The sequence below is a fragment of the Bombus fervidus genome, chromosome 5, assembly GCF_041682495.2.
Source record: "Bombus fervidus isolate BK054 chromosome 5, iyBomFerv1, whole genome shotgun sequence".
In the NCBI taxonomy this organism is placed as follows: Eukaryota; Metazoa; Arthropoda; class Insecta; order Hymenoptera; family Apidae; genus Bombus; species Bombus fervidus.
Genome location: NC_091521.1, coordinates 14,463,002 through 14,481,350, shown reverse-complemented (window position 1 = coordinate 14,481,350; position 18,349 = coordinate 14,463,002). Strand labels below are relative to the sequence as shown.

General features: G+C 39.8%; 5 protein-coding genes across 6 annotated transcripts in view; all 5 read right to left on the bottom strand.

Moving 5' to 3' along the window:
* Window positions 1-981: 981 nt before the first annotated feature.
* Window positions 982-5,486, bottom strand: LOC139987262 (uncharacterized). Its single transcript, XM_072003290.1, has 2 exons — window positions 3,002-5,486; window positions 982-2,911 (listed from the first exon to the last, which is right to left on the bottom strand). Exons 1-2 carry the CDS (start codon window positions 3,011-3,013, stop codon window positions 1,442-1,444), a joined length of 1,482 nt encoding a protein of 493 aa, XP_071859391.1. The 5' UTR covers window positions 3,014-5,486; the 3' UTR covers window positions 982-1,441.
* Window positions 5,487-5,559: 73 nt separating this feature from the next.
* On the bottom strand, window positions 5,560-7,492 carry LOC139987263 (uncharacterized). The gene is made up of 2 exons (XM_072003291.1): window positions 7,336-7,492; window positions 5,560-7,201 (listed from the first exon to the last, which is right to left on the bottom strand). Exons 1-2 carry the CDS (start codon window positions 7,345-7,347, stop codon window positions 5,858-5,860), a joined length of 1,356 nt encoding a protein of 451 aa, XP_071859392.1. The 5' UTR covers window positions 7,348-7,492; the 3' UTR covers window positions 5,560-5,857.
* Window positions 7,493-10,351: 2,859 nt separating this feature from the next.
* Window positions 10,352-13,255, bottom strand: LOC139987280 (uncharacterized). Its single transcript, XM_072003360.1, has 2 exons — window positions 13,088-13,255; window positions 10,352-12,964 (listed from the first exon to the last, which is right to left on the bottom strand). The coding sequence occupies exons 1-2, from the start codon at window positions 13,100-13,102 to the stop codon at window positions 11,027-11,029; spliced, it is 1,953 nt and encodes a 650-aa protein (XP_071859461.1). The 5' UTR covers window positions 13,103-13,255; the 3' UTR covers window positions 10,352-11,026.
* A 1,462-nt stretch (window positions 13,256-14,717) lies between these two features.
* On the bottom strand, window positions 14,718-15,888 carry LOC139987302 (uncharacterized). The gene is made up of 2 exons (XM_072003407.1): window positions 15,732-15,888; window positions 14,718-15,274 (listed from the first exon to the last, which is right to left on the bottom strand). The coding sequence occupies exons 1-2, from the start codon at window positions 15,744-15,746 to the stop codon at window positions 15,002-15,004; spliced, it is 288 nt and encodes a 95-aa protein (XP_071859508.1). The 5' UTR covers window positions 15,747-15,888; the 3' UTR covers window positions 14,718-15,001.
* Window positions 15,889-17,672: 1,784 nt separating this feature from the next.
* LOC139987833 (tRNA N(3)-cytidine methyltransferase METTL6) overlaps window positions 17,673-18,349 on the bottom strand; it is a 113,225-nt gene continuing 112,548 nt past the window's right edge. For both annotated transcript variants that reach the window (XM_072004557.1, XM_072004560.1), the window contains 3 exons: window positions 18,205-18,297; window positions 17,960-18,018; window positions 17,673-17,782 (listed from right to left, as the gene is read on the bottom strand). The gene's annotated coding sequence lies outside the window, so the exon portion shown is untranslated. The remainder of the gene's footprint in view (window positions 17,783-17,959; window positions 18,019-18,204; window positions 18,298-18,349) is intronic.

Here is an 18,349-nt window from a genome sequence, read left to right as displayed (position 1 = left end):
TGAAAGGGAGAGAGGACACTCGTTCTTTCGGGCGGGTCACTTTCTCGACTACAACTCCATAGACGATTGTAAAATTAATAGAAATTTTATACCTGACCTCCTACACAAAACATAACATGAAACTCTTTTGATCACTGTGATTTACATTATGTCAAAGTTATCGCATTTATTGCATTAAGGAAGGAAATTTATTACACGCACCAGCGAGAGAGAAATTTAATTTTATGCGGACTTAGAATTGAAGATGTTTAGATTCGAGCCAGCAATTGTGGTATCAAAGAGCTGTAGGATTTTTCAAACAGAATCCGAAATGATTGCCTTCAAAGGGAACGTAATTGAAAGACCGCGTATGATCAAAGTTTCGCAAACTAAGATAAACTAAAATAAACTGAAGTATTGTAAACACGAACCAATGGAAATGCTGTCAAATAAGTGATGCCATCGAGCTTTCAGGTCACCGTGTATATAAGGGATCGAGATCAAACCCAGCCACGAGAAAGTAAGAGGCTCGGCTCGTTCGATTTTATTTTCGACCACCGACATACTCGCTGGGAATGTGAGAAATAAAACAAAACACTGGAACTCGCCACTCTCTCTCACCTGCCACGATGTACGGTTCGGGTAATTCCGCTGAATCGCAATCTCACTTCCCCTTTCCATTACCGCGCCCAAACGATCGACCGGATGCTGCCGAGATCCGCATCGTTTCCTTTCATTTGCCTTCCCGCGTACATCCCCAAAAGGTCGAAAATTCCCGATCGGATTAAAATACGTTCACCTATCGTACATTGACCCGCGTTTACGATACGTCACTCGACACGAGCGCAGGATTTTCATCCAGAATATCATCTAGTTGATATTTAAATAGAAAGGACTCTCGAACAAGTTGGTATTTCGTGAAATGATCGTATCGCTTACGAGATTTGGCAAATGAGACGCGCACGATGTGAATATAAAGAAGGAAGAACGAAAGTAACGCGTGGAACAACAACAATATTTTATTGCTAACAATGACAAAATGGGTACAGAATTTGCATAAGCGTAGGACGTAAAAGTCTAATAAATATCATTGAGATATGTCATAGGTGAGAAAGATCGTGACATCGGAATTCCTTCGAAGTAAAAAACGAATAAAAGTGGTAAAGTTGTAACGCGAAGATAGTATATTGCGTTATAGAATATGCTATGAGGTACGGCACCTTGTGCGATCTGTCAGAAAAGCGCATAAATTCTTTTTTTAAATGAACCCTTATATCGAAAACATTCTGATGGCAATCGTTGTAAAAGTGAGAGAAGAACGCTTATTTAAATTATAAACATCGTATCGACGCTAATCTTATTCGACTACTGATATAAAAATAAAACTCTGAAACAACAAATTATAACACCATACTAACGGAACTTCTTCCATTTCCCTTTCACCTTCTTAATCTCCGGAAATTTACGCCTTTTTCGTTTTAACGCCGAAATTTGCATTGTCCAAATTATTCTGGTACTGCTGCGATTGCCGCTGAGAGGTCGTTTGCGATGGGTTATAGCTGGTATACCGGTAATTGTACCCACGAGGCGTTTGCCTCGTGACATAATTTTGATTCTGATAAGACTGGACCGGATTTATATCGTAATTCTGCTGCTGTTTATCAGACGCGTAATCGTCTTGGATATCTTGAGAGGACGAGTTCTCGTAATTTTCGTACTTCTTGTACTCGTTCGACTCGGTTTGATCTTCTTCGGGCTTCTCGATCCCTGTATACACGTCTGGGGCTAAGGACGAATACTTCATGTTTTTCAATTGAGATTTCCCTGCCTGTACGATTTGAGCATTTGTTCCTCCAACGTTCAATTTCCTAAGAACCGTAGGATTTACGACGTAAGTTAAACCAGTCTTGGCGATTATATTCGAAGCAGGAACGTAACGCGTATTTTTGCTTCGTTCGTTTTGGTTCACGTCTTGATCGTCGTACGCGATGATCACGCTGTTTTTGGTCGATTCGCGTGCAGGATATTCGGGAACGTGTTGCAAATTTTGAGCCAATAGCTTGACCAAATCGTGATGATTCATAAGCTCTTCCATTTGCTGAGCATTCACGTAAGATGCTGGCAAAGGATAATCAGGACCTACCGGTTGTCCCGCAACGCTGATTACTCTGTAGGTCGTTTTCGGTAATGGAATTGGAATATTTTTAATCAGGATGCTGTTCGTTTGTTCCAACTGATTCTGGAAACTGCTCGTTTTCTGCGTGCTTGATTGACTATCGAGATCCTTCGAATTTGCAGAAATGTAGTTGGCTCCATCGACGAATTGAGCGTCGTTACTCCTGTAGTTGTTATCACCGCCGAGTTTCTTGTCTTTATTTCTGCCGTTAGATTCCATGTCGGAATACTTCTCACCAGAGTAATCGATAGCAGGTGGTGGTAATGGTGGCGGCGGAAATAATGGCCGGTTATAGTAATCGGCATAATAATAGGGAGATTGGTAATAATAATTAGGATAGGCGGTCGAGTAAGGCATTGTTGAATAAGAGGACGCAGGTATCGTGTACGGGGACGAGTAGGAATTGTATGTGTTGTAAGGACTTGTCGGGTATGTATATGGAACGGAACCGTAGTATGCGTAAGTAGATGACGAAGGAATCTTGGTATATGGGTTGTAATTAGAATTGTAAGGATCTCGAGGGTGATTAGCGCTGAAGCTGACGCTATAGGAGTCCTTGGCATCGACTTTGGGCGCGTACAATTCCGGAGATGGCTGCGTAACGGTGGTGTCTTTCTCGATTCCTCTTTTAATTAATTTAGGACTGTAGGGATAAACCGGATATATCGGTAGAAAGGGCTCATCATTTGGATCGTTGTTCTTCTCGTATCCTTGAACGTAAGTCGACGTAATCGTCGACGACAGTAGAAACAATAGCTAAAATTCGAAGTATAAATCAAGTTATCGGTTCGATACACGTTCGTTCGCACGCTTATCAATTAAAAATAAAGGAAAATTTATACTGACCAACAAGTCCATATCGATCAACCGTCGCTATCGTCTGTCGATGATTAACAGGATTCGATCGATGTGTTAGTTTCTCCGCGTTATCTCATTCGCTTGTCACGTTCACCGTTCACTGCCGTCCGACCGGGATACTTGGGATCGAACAGATGGAATCGGCACGGCGGCGCGATGTCTAATGACGTATCGGTCGACATTGAATTTCTCCTTTATACTCGGCCGGTTGAAAAATCGTGAAAACTAGTTTAACGTTTCTCCGTTCTTATATGTAGATCCGAGCGTAGCCGGTGCACGCCCGGTTCAACGAGACCGGCTAGTAAAACACCTCCCGGTCTCGTTACCGGTGTAAGGTATGCTACGGTAAACTGGTCTAAGGTGAAGCGGGTGGGATAAATCCATCTTGTCACGAAGGAAATAAAGACAACGACCGACCGAGGCGAAGCGTGAAAGCTCTCGTTCACGGCGGACAAGATAAGCCCGTTCAGAGTTTAAACGGACGGTAAATAATTATCGCTACGATGTTCTCGTGGTGGCAGCAAATAGCGAGTAGCAGAGAAACGGAGAGTGTCTTGCTTAGCACGCGATCCTCTAAACGCGATCGAATCGATCTCTTTCGTTCGAGAAGTTGAAAAATGTAGGAGAGTAATTTGTTCGGAAGATCGTGGTGTGATCGCGGAAGTAAAACGTTTCACGATGCTCTCGGAAGAATCTTTTCAGTTCCGGTCGTGCAAACGCTTCTTAAGGCGGATGTTTTTTTCGAATCAATTCGCGGGCGGTCCACTCGTGTCCATCTGTTCGATTAACTTTACTTTCACCGGCACCATGTACGTTCCTTGCATCGATCTCGTACGAATCTTCGCTACGAGTACCACGCCTTCGATAACCACGCGATTGGTGTAACTCGCGGTGATAAATAGAGAGAGACGATCTTTCGAGTAGATCTATTCGCTGGTGAAATGATAGCCAATTGCGTCGAATACGTATCGCTTGAGAAAGTATCCCTTTCCAATGCGAGGGGAATCGAATGAAAGGAATCGTATATCGTATATCTAAAGTATATTTTAATATTCTATTATTAACTGATGAATATAATCTTCGCGCGAGATTCATCGAACAAATTGCACGAATCACGATAGCGATTCTAATCATTAAGAAGAAGAGTAAGAGCTGAGTTTTCCCTGTTTTCGCTCCAGGCACGTCATTGGCACCGATCTAAGAGTGAAGTGCAAGTATGTCGCTCGCAAAACCAGTTGGGAAATAGTGAAATGTGACTTTCCTATCGTCTAGCCGATGCACCGATTCTACGTTTGTCTCGGCCGGGCCAAGGATTCTACGAGCATCTTCATCGATGTCATTTTCGAGGAGAATGCGTGTTTATTCGTCCGTGCGCACGTGCGATCGTAGAAAAGTGGGTCACGCTTGTACGAGATTGGTACCGAGAGAATACTTCACCGTCGCATTTCTGCACTTTCTTCTATGTGGGTGTTGCTTTACACTGCAAATTCAACAAAGGATAGTAGGCGAAGAGAAAAGGGTACGGGAAGGAACGTTACGCGAAAAGAACGCGTTAAAGTGGATAGTAAATAAGTATAAAAATTTGACAGAAGTTAGGTAGATAACAAGTATTTTCAAAGAATTTTTCCTCCGATATTTCGTATAGAAATATAAAACTGTACTTCTCTTGGAAAGCTTAACGAGTAAACGAAGTTTTCAAGCTTCGCCGCGTTTCCAGTTGCTTCGATACAGCTCTTGGGTTACTTTAATCCTTCGATGCACGTTCTCGTTCGAAAAGTACCGGATTAACTTAGACTTTAAACAAAATTACAAGACTCTCCGGCTAATTTAAACTGAAACTCTCAAATTATTTCGCTACGAAGCTTTTAATCAAGCCGAATGGAAGATATGCAATTGGTTCTTTGCTTAAGTATTTTTGTAAGCTTAGCTTTCTTCGGACAAAATATCGTTATATTATACCGGTAATCTAAGAAGTCCCGTTACTGTCATAGAAATAAGGGCAGTGGCAAAAGAACAGTTTCCTTATACATCGTATTAAACCGGTCTGCAGACGAGTAGTGACCGGCTTGCAGTGTATACACCTCGTCGGATACTTTCCCAAAAAGAACAAAAGTTTAGAAAGGAATTTGCTCATTTCGCCAGAGCTGGCCTTGGAGTAAAAGTGATCTTCTTTTTACGCTTTGACACTGTTTCTTGTCCTCATCTTTATAGTATATAACGACCCTTCTCTTCTACCTTTCTTGCTGCCAATACTTTCACCGTGAAAGATGAAGAAACAAAAAATCTTTCCATCGTGAGTTTTAAGTATAGGCAATCGATAAGAAAAATAGCGTTAACGAAGACGACCGCCAAAAGGACTAATTAAGATTTAGAAAATCATTTTGTACTTAAACATCTTTCGTCCGTAAAATAAAAAAAGGAACGTTCGAGTATTTTAGTAAAACAGAGCTAAATATCTAACAAATGTTTGTCTCTTAATCGAAAACGTTTCAGACAAGTATTAAATTAGCGCGCCGCTTAGAGGAGTGTGAAATAATCACAACTGGTTATAAAAAGAATCGTTTTATTATAAACAGTAGGTATAAAACTATGAAACAAACATCACAATATCGATGTTACGCAACATATACAACGGTACTCGAAGCAAACAACAGAAATATAAATACGCAGCGGCGTTTTAAATAAAACAATTATGCTAAAAGCGTAAGTATAAATTAGTAAAATATCCTACGACCCTTGGACGTTTCGCTCGTACATTCACGATCGATTTATCTAAGAATGGTCCGCGATTGGTCATCTATTAAAGAGTACGTTTCTCGTGGGATCGTCTGACAATTCTATAATTTAATACTTTCCACTTGGACTGGAGTACGAAATCGTATCGTATTTGTTACTGCCGGAATTCAAAGCATCGTAGCCTTTTGAACTGGTGTATGCAACGTACCTAGGACTGAGATTCGAATAGGAACCATGGGACTCTACAGGGGTGCCGTACGAGGTGGAAGGAGACGAATAACTGGAGCTAGGACTGGAATAGCTGACGCTAGGGCTGGAGTAGCTGGCACTAGGGCTGGAGTAGCTAGAAACTGACCCGGAATAGCTGGAACCGGAACCGGAATAACTGGACGAGGGACTCGAGTAACTGGAACTTCCACCCGATGAATATGACACGTCGGAGGAAGATGGTATGTAATTAGAATGCGATGATCCAGATGCATAGGACCCAGAAGAGACAGGCAAAGAATAACTGGAACTGTCGGAAGATCCACTGGAAAGGCTTATGTGACCGCTGGATGATCCAGAAGAAATTGGTAAGGAGTAACTGGCAGATCCACCAGAACTGGAAGAGAGGCTAGATATTCCGTGAGATCCCGAGGACGTTGGGAGAGAGTAGCTACTGGAACTTCCGTGAGAGGAAGACACAGGGAGGCTGTAACCGGAGGATCCTTTTCCAAGCGAACTCGAATCAATTACTAAACCTCCGCTCACCGAATGGTAGGACGAACTCGGGGCGATAGATTGGATTGACAGACCATGGCCCGAAGAACTGCCCAGCGAACTCAGCGACGCTGCCGGCAAACTGTACGAGGAGGCATGCCCGGATCCGAACATCGCTGGAAGGCTAATACCGCTCGAAGCACCACTGCCGTACGACGACAGCCCATGAATTCCCGTTGCGTAGGCTGGCGCCGAGTAACTGCCAGAACTGGAACTGCCTGAAGAGATACCGCCTCCGTGGATGCCAAAAGTAACTGGTCCATTCTTCGAGGATGAACTGAGTAAACTGATACTTCCTCCTCCTCCTCCACCAATGGAATTTAGGCTCGGCCCCGCGTACGAGGATTGTCCAAAGTGTCCTCCTAGACTGATTCCTTGAAGACCCGCGCCATGACTCAGTCCAGAACCTAGGCTGAGTCCTCCAGATCCCAAAGAATATCCCAAAGAACCATGTCCCAAAGAACCACCTCCTAAACTTTGGATACCTGCCGAATGTCCTAAATAGGATCCGCCGCTATATCCGGAACTTATAAGAGGAGAATTATAGGATGATCCGCCGGACGAATAGCCTCCGGAATACTCAGCGATACCACGCTTGCCCTTCGGTGGTGGTCTCAATGGTCGATTATCTCCCTTCGTTTCTCGACAGGAAACGCTTATAATAGCTGTGGCTACGAGGACCAAAAGCACCTGTAAAATGTTCGATCAAATAATCTTTCATACATTTTATGTGGCAGTAATAAAATAGAAACGTAATTACCACCGAATGTTAATTTGAAATATATAGAAAATAATTGAGCTCAATTTTACCGTGATACACTTACTAATGATCTCATGTTGATCCTAAGCGAGATTATTCTGTATGTTACTTCTCGTGGTCAAGTGACAACCGAGTATGTGAGCGAAATTGTGGTTTCTGATGCCATTGCTACCCAGAAGAGAGCTTTTATATACAAATCCCCTCTTGCATGGTGAAAGAAAGGTCTAGGTGAAGGTGAGTCTCTCCGTGCTGGTACTAGTACACCTCCACCTCCACAGAAACGTGTTTCAGAAGATTGTAGTCTAATCTATCATGAAATGGTAAAATTTGCAAATGAGAATGTCGTGGATGGTAAAAGTTCTCAAATTGATATTTATCGGTCATTGTTTCTAACGATCTTAACCAGACATTTCCTTTCGGTGAAGTCGATGTACTCCTATAAATAAAGAGAAAGAAAATGATTTCCTTCCTGAGATTACATTCATAGCTACAGACACGAAAGCAATTAGAACGTAAGCGTAAAATTTTCCTTCGGATTTTCCAGTTAAAAGTGAAACAGAAGCTTTATCGGAACGCAATACAAATGCATCCTGTTACACCGGCGAATCTACGTTTTCCTGCATTCATAAAACTTCGGTATGAATTAATTCTTGTTGGCTGGTTTGAAATATCAGGTTTCCTATTAATTAATTTTTACGTAACTTAGGAATTCTTCTTGATAGATAATTCACGTCGAGAAGATATAACTATTACAAAGTTCTGTCAAATTTACCACGTTGTATGGTAAATGTTAATCGTATCCTTTTTCTTCCATACAATACTCTCGATTTGTCGTATAATTCTGCGAAAAAAATACATATAATTCTGAAAAAATAAAAGCATGACATACTCGATTTGCTACTACGGCGCATATTATAAAATACAACATGCCAAGATCTTTTATAATATCTTGTTTCACTGGAGAAGCTTCGCGAAGAAAACATTAATTTTCCGCCTTTTGTGGGCGCAATTGCGATGTGTCACAATATGAAAGGAGCAGCGAAGGTGTGGTTCATGTAGCAAACACGCTCCGCCTTCGGAAGCTACTGAAAGTAATTTCGATGTTGGAAAGTGAAATGCGCGGATAGTCGGCAAAAAAATGACGTACGTTTAGGTGTTCTTTTGCTCTTATTTTCGCGCAGGATAATCATATCGTTGACAGAGAAGCTGATAGTGGCGTTGAAAAAAGGCAGCTGCAAAAAGACGGTAGCGACGAATAAAATACGAAGTAGCGGCCAATGTCTTCCATCCGCTGTGTCCACAAACTATAACAGTTGAAAACGCCGATTGATTTCGTTTTACTTTCACTCGTGGGATGAAGGAAGCTGACCGTCTTTATTCGCTGCAGGCTTCTCCAATGAAACTCAATAACAATCAGAACTACGAATTCTTTGCCAATGGAATCGTTCGTCGAGTCAATTTATGCTGCTTCGGCGTAAATTACGATCAAAAAATTGAAAACACCTTTAGCTTTTTATAGCGAAGGAACAGAGTATCGTAAGACGTATATTAAGGCACAAAATTAAATATAATTAATTAAATGAGCTATGAATAATCAGTAATTGTAAGATATAATAAATATTGTTCGCATACCAAGTTAGTAACCCAATTAAATATATGTAAATACAAACACTTTTGAGATGTCGATATTCTTCTAAATGGCCGTATTAAAACACAATATGTTTCGGTCTCGATGAAAATCGTGAAACATTTTCTTGACGTTTATATAGTCACATATATATACATCATTTGCATGGGAAATAAATTATAATTAACAATCTCACGGTTACGTTTTCTGCCAACACGTTGTACCGTGTATGTGGCCGTTTTAAATAACTCAAACATTCAGAAATTGTTAATGTTCACAAAAACTGACGAGGTTCGATACGCTTTCTTACATTATAACCAATTCATTATCCCCTGACAATATATAGCGAATAAAGTGAATAAAAAGCGAATACCGATCCTTCCTATATTTCCTGTATATGCATAGACACATATAAAAATGTGAATGTCTTTAGGTAATGGAAAAAATGTGAAGTTTTTTGGATCTGTTAACGTTGGTAAATAATAACCGCGTCGCTAACCGTCCGTGTAAGAGATTAAGTCTGTTTATTTTCTGCTCATCCAATTTCTAGATTTCTCAAGATATAAACAGTTTTTTTGGAAAAGAAATCCCGACTGGACAAGTTCGAAGTAAAACGGTAAAAGTGCACGAGGTGCACTAAAACAAGAAATAGAATGGGATTCAGGTCAGTCGCGGAAAGTGAGTTGACAACAAGTTCCCTGTGTGAATTGTGAAGTAGTAAGCGTCTATCTAAGTCGTTCCTTTGTAACTGTTGCCCTTTTCTTTGTGTAAGACCGCGGCTTGCGGAAAATGAAATGACCATCTACTTCGAAAGCAATTGCACCTGTTCTGTATTTGTAGAAATCTAGTACGTTTAGCGGTATAATCATGTAAGTAACTCGGCCACACGATTCTTTGATAGACTTTGCGCCTGCATTGCGCCATAACATAACGTCACTCCCTTTCCGAAGTACGACTCGCTTATCACGCACCGTCCAGTTAAGAAACCAGTCTAACTCTAAACTATAAAACAATCTGTGCGTAACTACTGAAACTATAAAGTATAAATAAACAAAGAAGACATGCAAATATACGCGTTGAAAGCGTATAAAAGCGGCGGAAAAATATGAATGTTGGCGAAGAGTCTGTTATACGTATAAGCTTAGGATTATCCGAATAATCTGTTCGACGATAAACCGATCGTGATTAGAATTATCGAACCACTTTTGAGGTCACGATGAGCCATGACAGATCAGTCGGGCGGCCATTAAGCCTTCGGTGAGAGTTCCTTGGTGTAGGTTTACGGGCCGGAAATGGAGACAGTTGGTTTTCTAGGGTGTACTTACTTTCTTTAGCAGTGAAACGAGTACACCGCCTGTGAATTGAATTTTTTTTGAGCAGAGACGTTCGATTTAGAGCCGATCTTATAAAGTTTCTGCTCTCTTTGTTTTATATACAGTCAATAAAAATAGAATTTCTTCGAAGGTAGAAAAATATTTATTTCAGGTAATAAATAAAACTGGTATATACATCATTCGATCGAAAAATCGTACGCAATTAACAAAAAAAAAAAAAAAGGCAAACATATCGAAAATGTTAATTCGATGTGGCATGTTAATGGCATGTCGATGCTGCGAATAAAAATGTATGAAATCGCATTAACCTATATAAATATAAAGTAGTATAAAAGCACGAATAGTTGCCCGTTTATCCCACCTCGTGTGAAAAGTGAAACCCCGACTATCTTTATACGTATAACATTGGAAATACCTTTTACCAATAATACCAAAGATTTATAAGTTGAAAAGAAAAAAAGCAAAAAATTAGTAATATTTAGAATACTTCTGACAACCGAAGAAAGTCCAACTTGCCAACTCTACATTCATACAACTAATTATTGTAAAGATAGAAAGATCGATGTCGTACAACATAGAACTAAAATTTGCGGATACACGAAGCGCAGCTGCGTCCACCGCATGTACGAAAACATCGTATTTCGTTATTCTTGAAGCATGTTAGTGCGATCTCGATACGATGTCATGGCCCCTTACTTCTCCAACTTCTCGGGTTCTCTTTTCCGCGTGGGTAAACAGTCAGTCTCGATACGAAAAAGCAAGCTACGATTAACCCGCGAAGAACAAGATCAACGTCATTTCCATATTTGGGTCGGTTTCGTTTGAGCATAGGTCGGCGCGTAGCTCCACGGATAAGTTGGTAACGTCGGCTTAGGTACCTGATACGCGACGTTCGGGTAATAGTAGAACGGATAGACCGGTTTGATGGGCTTGTATAGAAGTGAATTGATTACCGCCGTTTGCAATCCGTAAGACGGATGTGTCGTTGACGGAGTTTGTACTGGATGCACGTGCGTCGACGTCGGAGGAAGCACCGGTTGCAAAGGACTTACTGGATGAAGAGGCGTTACCACTGGATGAAGCGGAGTTGCAACAGGATGTATAGGAAGTGGCGCGGTACTAACTGGCGGAGACGAAGGAGCATTAGGTTGATTCGTCGAAGAAGGTGACGGAGTTGTAGAAACCGTGGATGGTTTGGTTCCAGGTTTCAGACTAGGATCTGTAGGAATGGGTAATCCAAAGTGTGTAGGAAAAGATCCTGATGGTTGAACGGATGCGATGGCACCGGGTGCAAAGAAAGTAGGACCGTAAGTTGGTACGTTCGATGCGAAAGCTGCACCGGCGATTAAAGTAGGAACAAATCCACCGTAAACGGGAACTCCTGGACTGGATGGCGATAGGGGTGGCGCAGGTACGGAAGAACCGACTTGCGAGGTTCCATCGCCTTTAGCAGCCTGAGGAGGCTGCACGGTCGTGGTCGTTGTCGTTGTAGTGGTAGTTGGAGGCTGAATAGTTGTCGACAGTCCGTAGCTAAGCGGAAACCCCGGACTGATTGCTGTCCCTGGCAAAAAAGGTGATTGATTGAAAGCTGTATTTCCAGAGCCCAAGTTTACGGTATTCTGTTGTGTATTTAAACCGTGAATCTTCATTCGCTGTCCAAGGGAAGCCAGAAGATCTTGATTCTGAACGAAGCTCGGCTGATTTTGAGCGTACCTTCCTGCTGCATCTGCATTTTGGGCCTGAGTCTGAGTTACGAGCGCTCGCTGTAATTGAGCAATCAATCTGTCCTTTTCGAGAGATTGTATTTGCTCTAGAGTTTCTTGGGCGCTAAGAGTTCCAGACGCGTATGACGGCAGAGGTCCTGGGAAACTCTGCGGACTTTGCGAATTGCTCTCGAAATTTTGAAACTGACCATTCGGATTCTGAACTTGATTGTTGTGACCTAAGAATTGATCGGTGTGCGGTGCAAAGTCTTGTTCGTTCGGGGGCGCGCCATAAAGTTGTTGTATCGCTTGAGCATTTTGCGTTAAGAACAGCGTCGCATCCGAGATCTGTCCTTGCGGTTGTACGATGCTCTGACTTTGGACGTTTAATGACTGACCTTGACCACCACCTTTAGAATTCTGTGCTGCTTGGAACGGGGAAAAAGCTTGCGGTGCGGAATAACCAGGTAACCTTTGATTCTGCGGCGGTAAGTAATTGGCCGAGTGAGTCGCGAAAGGTTCATCGTTTTGAGTGGATATTGGATTCGGTTCGACGAAATCGACCTGTCTAATTGGACTCGGTACTTCTTGTTCCAGCAAACCGCTAGGACGACCATCAAAGTTGTTCGAATGTTGTTGACTGAAATGACCCTGGAATTGCAATTTATCTCGGTGCTGTTGACTGTGTGATGCAGGTCTTATTGGAGATGAATTCTGATAACCCGGTGGTCCGTATTTGGTAATAGGTCTATTTATTTGTGCAGGATGTCTATTAACGATACGTCCTCTGTGGCCGGATTGCCCGACTTGGAAACGTGCTCTCGAAGCTAATGCAAAACTGTCCGGTCTCCTATAGGAATATCCCGAATCTCTCTTTTTTTGAACTTCCGACTCTTTGGTTTCGGAATCGCTATCCCCCTCGCCAAGATCTACTAACTCCAATTTCGTAATTTCTGTTTTTTCTTCGGTATCTTCGGTTTCAGTTTTCGCTGTGACACATAATAAGCTCGTAACCAGTAGACACGTTATCTAAAATAATATAACAATTAGCGCATTAACTATATAAATCACGAAACTGTGTCACATCACTTACGCACATAGGAACGTAATTGCTGAAAATTTGCTTTGTGTTTACAAATGCAGTATACTTACTAAAAGGAACTTCATGTTTGTAATTCAATTGCACTTATCACTACACTAATCGGATGTTCCTACGCTAGAATTGTAATTGCCGCAGGTATCTTCGACATGTAATCAGAGTACTTTAAGTAAAACTAATTTCTTCAAGGATGGACAGGCTCGCACCGACTAAGACCACGGCCATACCTGCACATGTATAAATACAGTCGGGTCGCGACCATCCACGAATTACAATAGACTTTCTTGCTGGCTTTCATCGATCGCACTTAGGCAATGCTGTTACGGATTGGTGATGTTACACATATCGATGTAGAATATTGTCTTCTCCTGACTATTCAAATATTTCATCGGCTTAACATACTTTTTTCCAAAGAAACGCGTCAAGTTAAACAACGAATGCAAACTAAGACTCGTAAAAGCAAAATTGAACAATTTTAATGCTTAAGAACAATTTTATGCGACTAACGACAAAATCAGTTTCGTGAAATCTATATTCGAGGTCGTTAGCGAGAACTATACGAGTGAGAAAGACGCACGAGCTTCCGTCGTGTCTTAAGGGTTCTGATACACGATTCTGATACTATTTAGTACGAACAATTCAACCTTAGCCGTATCTTCGTTTCAGACTTTCTTGCATAAATCTTACGCTGTCTTTGCTATGCTGTCTCTAAATCTAAATGCTGTTTTTGCAGAAAGGAAACGCAACGTCGCATCAACTTCCATTCGCTCCCTCAAAAATATACTTATGGAGAATAATTCTTGTATGTATCATTCCCATCACGTCCTTATTCTCTGAAGCGTTCGAAGCCTTCATAGCTTCAGTGAAAGTACTTAAAACCGTCAAGTCCCAAAGAATACGGAATAAGTATTCGTTTATCGTGATATATTCGTATTGTGTAATTCCTGATTATGCGTAAGTCACGCGTGCTCGAATTCTTTGAAATGTTTCAAACGTCGCTTGCAGTTACCCATTTTGATTTATCAAAAGTATCTCGATTAGATAACACGATCTGTGTACTATAGAGTATCATAGATTCACGAACTTTCGATTTCCAAGATTCACCCTTAAAATTCATCGCGTCCCACCTTTATCAATTTGCATAGCATTTATCGACCGCCGAAGGAATCGCGATATGGCGCATTCTTTATACATGCACGCGTTTATTAGTAATAGACGGAAACAATGTGCCGACGCCAACATCGGGCATAGCTTCGTTTCGCTATTCTAATGACTTCATAACTATCCCTGCATAACTATGACTGCATAACTATAACTGCATAACTATCCCAAACGACGCTCAAATTGCAACGTCAAACTGCATCCGATGATGTCATTTGTTGCTACTTGCTGTACCCTGTGACAGGAAGTCTACTGTGTGACAATGCACCAACGTAACGACAATGTAACATGCATTTTTATATTAGAGATGAAGCCTTAGGTGCATATTTAATAAGATCGTATTATAAATCATATACTGCCATAGGATACATTGTGTCTATATTAAAAGCAGAATTTAAATCTTCGATTCCTTGTAGATTGGATCGACTATTATTTTTCACGTACATTTGTTAATACAGTTCCAGTAACTGTAATTAGAGGATTCGTCATTATACTAAATATATGGGGAAAATAATGCTGAACTTGTATAAATTGAATTGTATTCTGTATTTAACATTGTAACATACAACAAAGTATCGTATTTAACATGAGTTTGCCGAAACATGTATACATCGGAAATTACATCCAAAACTAGTGGTGAGCTCACTGAATGTTAACATCGGAACAAATTTTGTTTAGCTTTTATTCTGGGCTTACTTAAACTAATGTAGCGTAAACGATTCAGTTAAAAATCCTTGCAATTGCCATTATCGTTTCCTTAGTCTTAATTACGAACATCCCATAGCGTTAGCTTTAAGGCATGTGATTTAACCCAGATAGTAAGAGTTGTAGTAGTAAGGGTACGAGCGGTAGGCATAGGGCAAGCTGTAACTAGCACTGTAGGTAATTGGTGCTGCAGCGTAAGAAGTGTATGCAACTGGTGCAACTGGTGCAACCGGTGCAGTGTAGCTCAGCAATAGGCCTCTCTTGTCTCTTGGTGCCTCCGCAGCTTCTGCGTTTGACAGCTGTTCAATCTTTTCAGGTTCTGCTGGTTTCTCTGCAGCGAAGGCTACAGCGAACAGAGCCAAGAGAACGATAGCCTGAAAATAAATAGTAATAATTTAGTATTTATATCGATAGTTTTCCTTTGCAAATGTGCAATCTCGGTTTGCCGATTCGATTGCAATTGATAAGTGAATGAAAATTGGAAGAGAATCTCATGTACGACTCTATGATATTTTATTTAATTATATCTTATTTTTTGTTTTAGTAATCAAAAGTTTTAGTAAATCGGCATTGTCCTTATGCTTATAGGAGCAATTGAATTATATGCGTTATCGAATGACTGCAAACTATACATTTTCCATAGAATATATTTAATCTTCCAGTTACTAGGATACTTATATTTTGCCAAACCACTGTGCGGTCATAATTTCAATTCTCGACACACGTCTTTTGCTGTCTTCGCAAAACAGCAAACGTTGAATAAAGAGAAATTAAATTATACAATGCTTTTACTAAACGTTTGTTATGTAGAAGCGTAATTATTTTACTTACAACGAAGCACTTCATTGTTGATAGGTTTGGTAGATCTTTGGAGATCAGCTCGTGTGTTGAACTGGGAGTGAATGATGCTCTTGCTTTTTGGTGGATACCTTTATATACCTGACGAGCGGATTGTCCTATGCGCGTCACTCACCGATTGATCAATGTACGAGGACACGCGTATCGTACGTGTATCAAGCGTGTGTGCGTGAGCTGGTGGATGTTGCACGGGGTTGTTACACGTCCTATTGTTTACGGAGTCACATACGTAACCTGTGTAAGTACGTGTGCTGTCAACGTTGTCGGAGACGACGAGGTCTGCTAAGGAATCTCGTTCACGTATTCCCGAAGCAATCCCGTGTAAGTACAACCTCTGATGCACGGCACGCGGGTGAAGCAAGGAACCTTGGCAATCGTCCAAATACGAACGAAAGTGTTTTACGTTTACCTCATACGACGTAATAACTCTTCTTTACGTCGTGATATAATTGTAACAAGTTCTCTGAACTTTAACGATTATAATACGTGACTTTGAATAAAACTAGAAAAAGAATGAGAAAGTTTCTTTTCGACATCGAGAGTACCGGTCAACTATACCGTAATAAGAAAGATGTCAATACATTTTATTTGTCAACGATTATAGGAAAAATATTTTTAAACAAGTTCTTTCTGTAACATACGAAAGAAAAACTACATTATCTGATACATGGAATATTTATGGTGCACAACCATCGTCTTCGTGAGTGGTAAAGAACATTTTGCTTACGATTTTGCACGATATTGAGATTATGGATATGTTTAATTGAAACGCCTAATTTTTGTATGCTATTCCTGCAAAAAATGAAGATTGTAAATGTTTTGTTAAAAGGTAGAATTTAGACTGGATTCTATAGTCTGACATTAGATCCAGGAATGAAGAAAGAAATGAAATACATAAATAATTAAAATAATATGTTTTGCAACAATACAATACGATAGATTGATTATAACAGATATCGTAAAGATCGAATTGAAAATCAAACGCACCTCACGATCGAAGGGCATGCCCTTGACGATTTGAATTTAAATTTCGGGGGAAATCCCGGTCATTGCCTAACATCCTCTACGACGCATATGTATTGTCAGGCTTTGCTAAATCGGTGGGTGACCGTTTGCATACCGATTCCACCGGTATTTTGAATTCATCTGCATTTTCTGCGAATAGTGATTCCTTCGACCATTTTTTTTATCTGTTTCCACTCAAATCTGGTAGAAACAAAAAATCTCATTTCGGGAACCTAAATTGATAAAAAATTTCGTGTTCTCATAATATTGGATCCGGTTCTCTGGTCGACCTGATTGCATATGCACAAACATAATTATAAGAAATGTAAAATTATACGTGTTTACGTATAGAATAACACTTTTTTCAAATAAACTACTATAATTTAATGATGTGATAGTTGACTGTGAATTGAAATTTCAAGGTCAAAAAAGTGAAAATAGTCCTCATCAATCTCTTATCAGATTTCTTTTAGAAAGGCAGATATTTGTGTTCCTTTTATTTTAAATATTACATTTAGAAAGATTATCTTTGTCTGCGTATGTATGTATAAAAATAATTCATTCGATAAATTTACTAATAATTATTTGTACATATCATACGTATTTGCAATATTTGACGGGGATGCTTCGTATTGTACTAAAAAATTTTGTAATTTATATTCATCGTTTTAAACGCTTACACGAATGAAGGAAATGGGAACGCGGCACGTTTTTGCTTAATTAATAATCTCGATGCAATTTATTCGTCTTTGCGGCTTCGCTTTCAAATCCTTCTTGGGAACACGATATCGATACCTTGCTAATATTTTCTCATGAATTTTAATGTAACGAATTTAATTACAGCTAAGAACCAATTATAGGTATTTCGTAGAAGAATAGATGCATGAAAAAGGGTGCAAATAAAAATAATTCAATTACATAGCTTTATTTATTACGTATTACACACATAAGTGTACATATATTAATAACATATGTATAGTTTATATTACATTTTCCATAGTAATATCCCTCTTGATAATCTGTAACATAAGAATGTATTGTTTTAATATCCTCTTTTTATTTTGGAGATTAACAGATACATATTTGATACTTTCAGATAGAGCTAATGGGATTTCAATCATTAAAGTCATTATATGTACTTTATTCATCATTAAAATGACATAGTTAAAAAGTTATTTTTTAAATTAAATATTTACCTATATCTCAAGATCTGTAGATTCATCCAAATTTTCTTGTTTAAAGTACAAAGCGCTTTCTGTAAAAAGGAAACTTTCTTATTTTTTTCAGGAGACAAATATTATATTTAAAAATATCTTTTGTTCTCAGAGGTAGTGACGAAATATGTGTATACATATCATAAAAAATCAAATACATCTATGTAAATACATCATTGAAATGGAAAATTATTATTTATATTAAAATCTACATAACAAAAACTCACTGGTTTAAGAAACGCATATATCCCGATACTTCAAAGACATTTATAAGTAATTACATTCAACTCCTATCAATTGCAGATCCAGCAATTAACATTCTGTAACAAAAAGAAAAAGAACGTTACAATAAAATTGGTATTTATTACACTG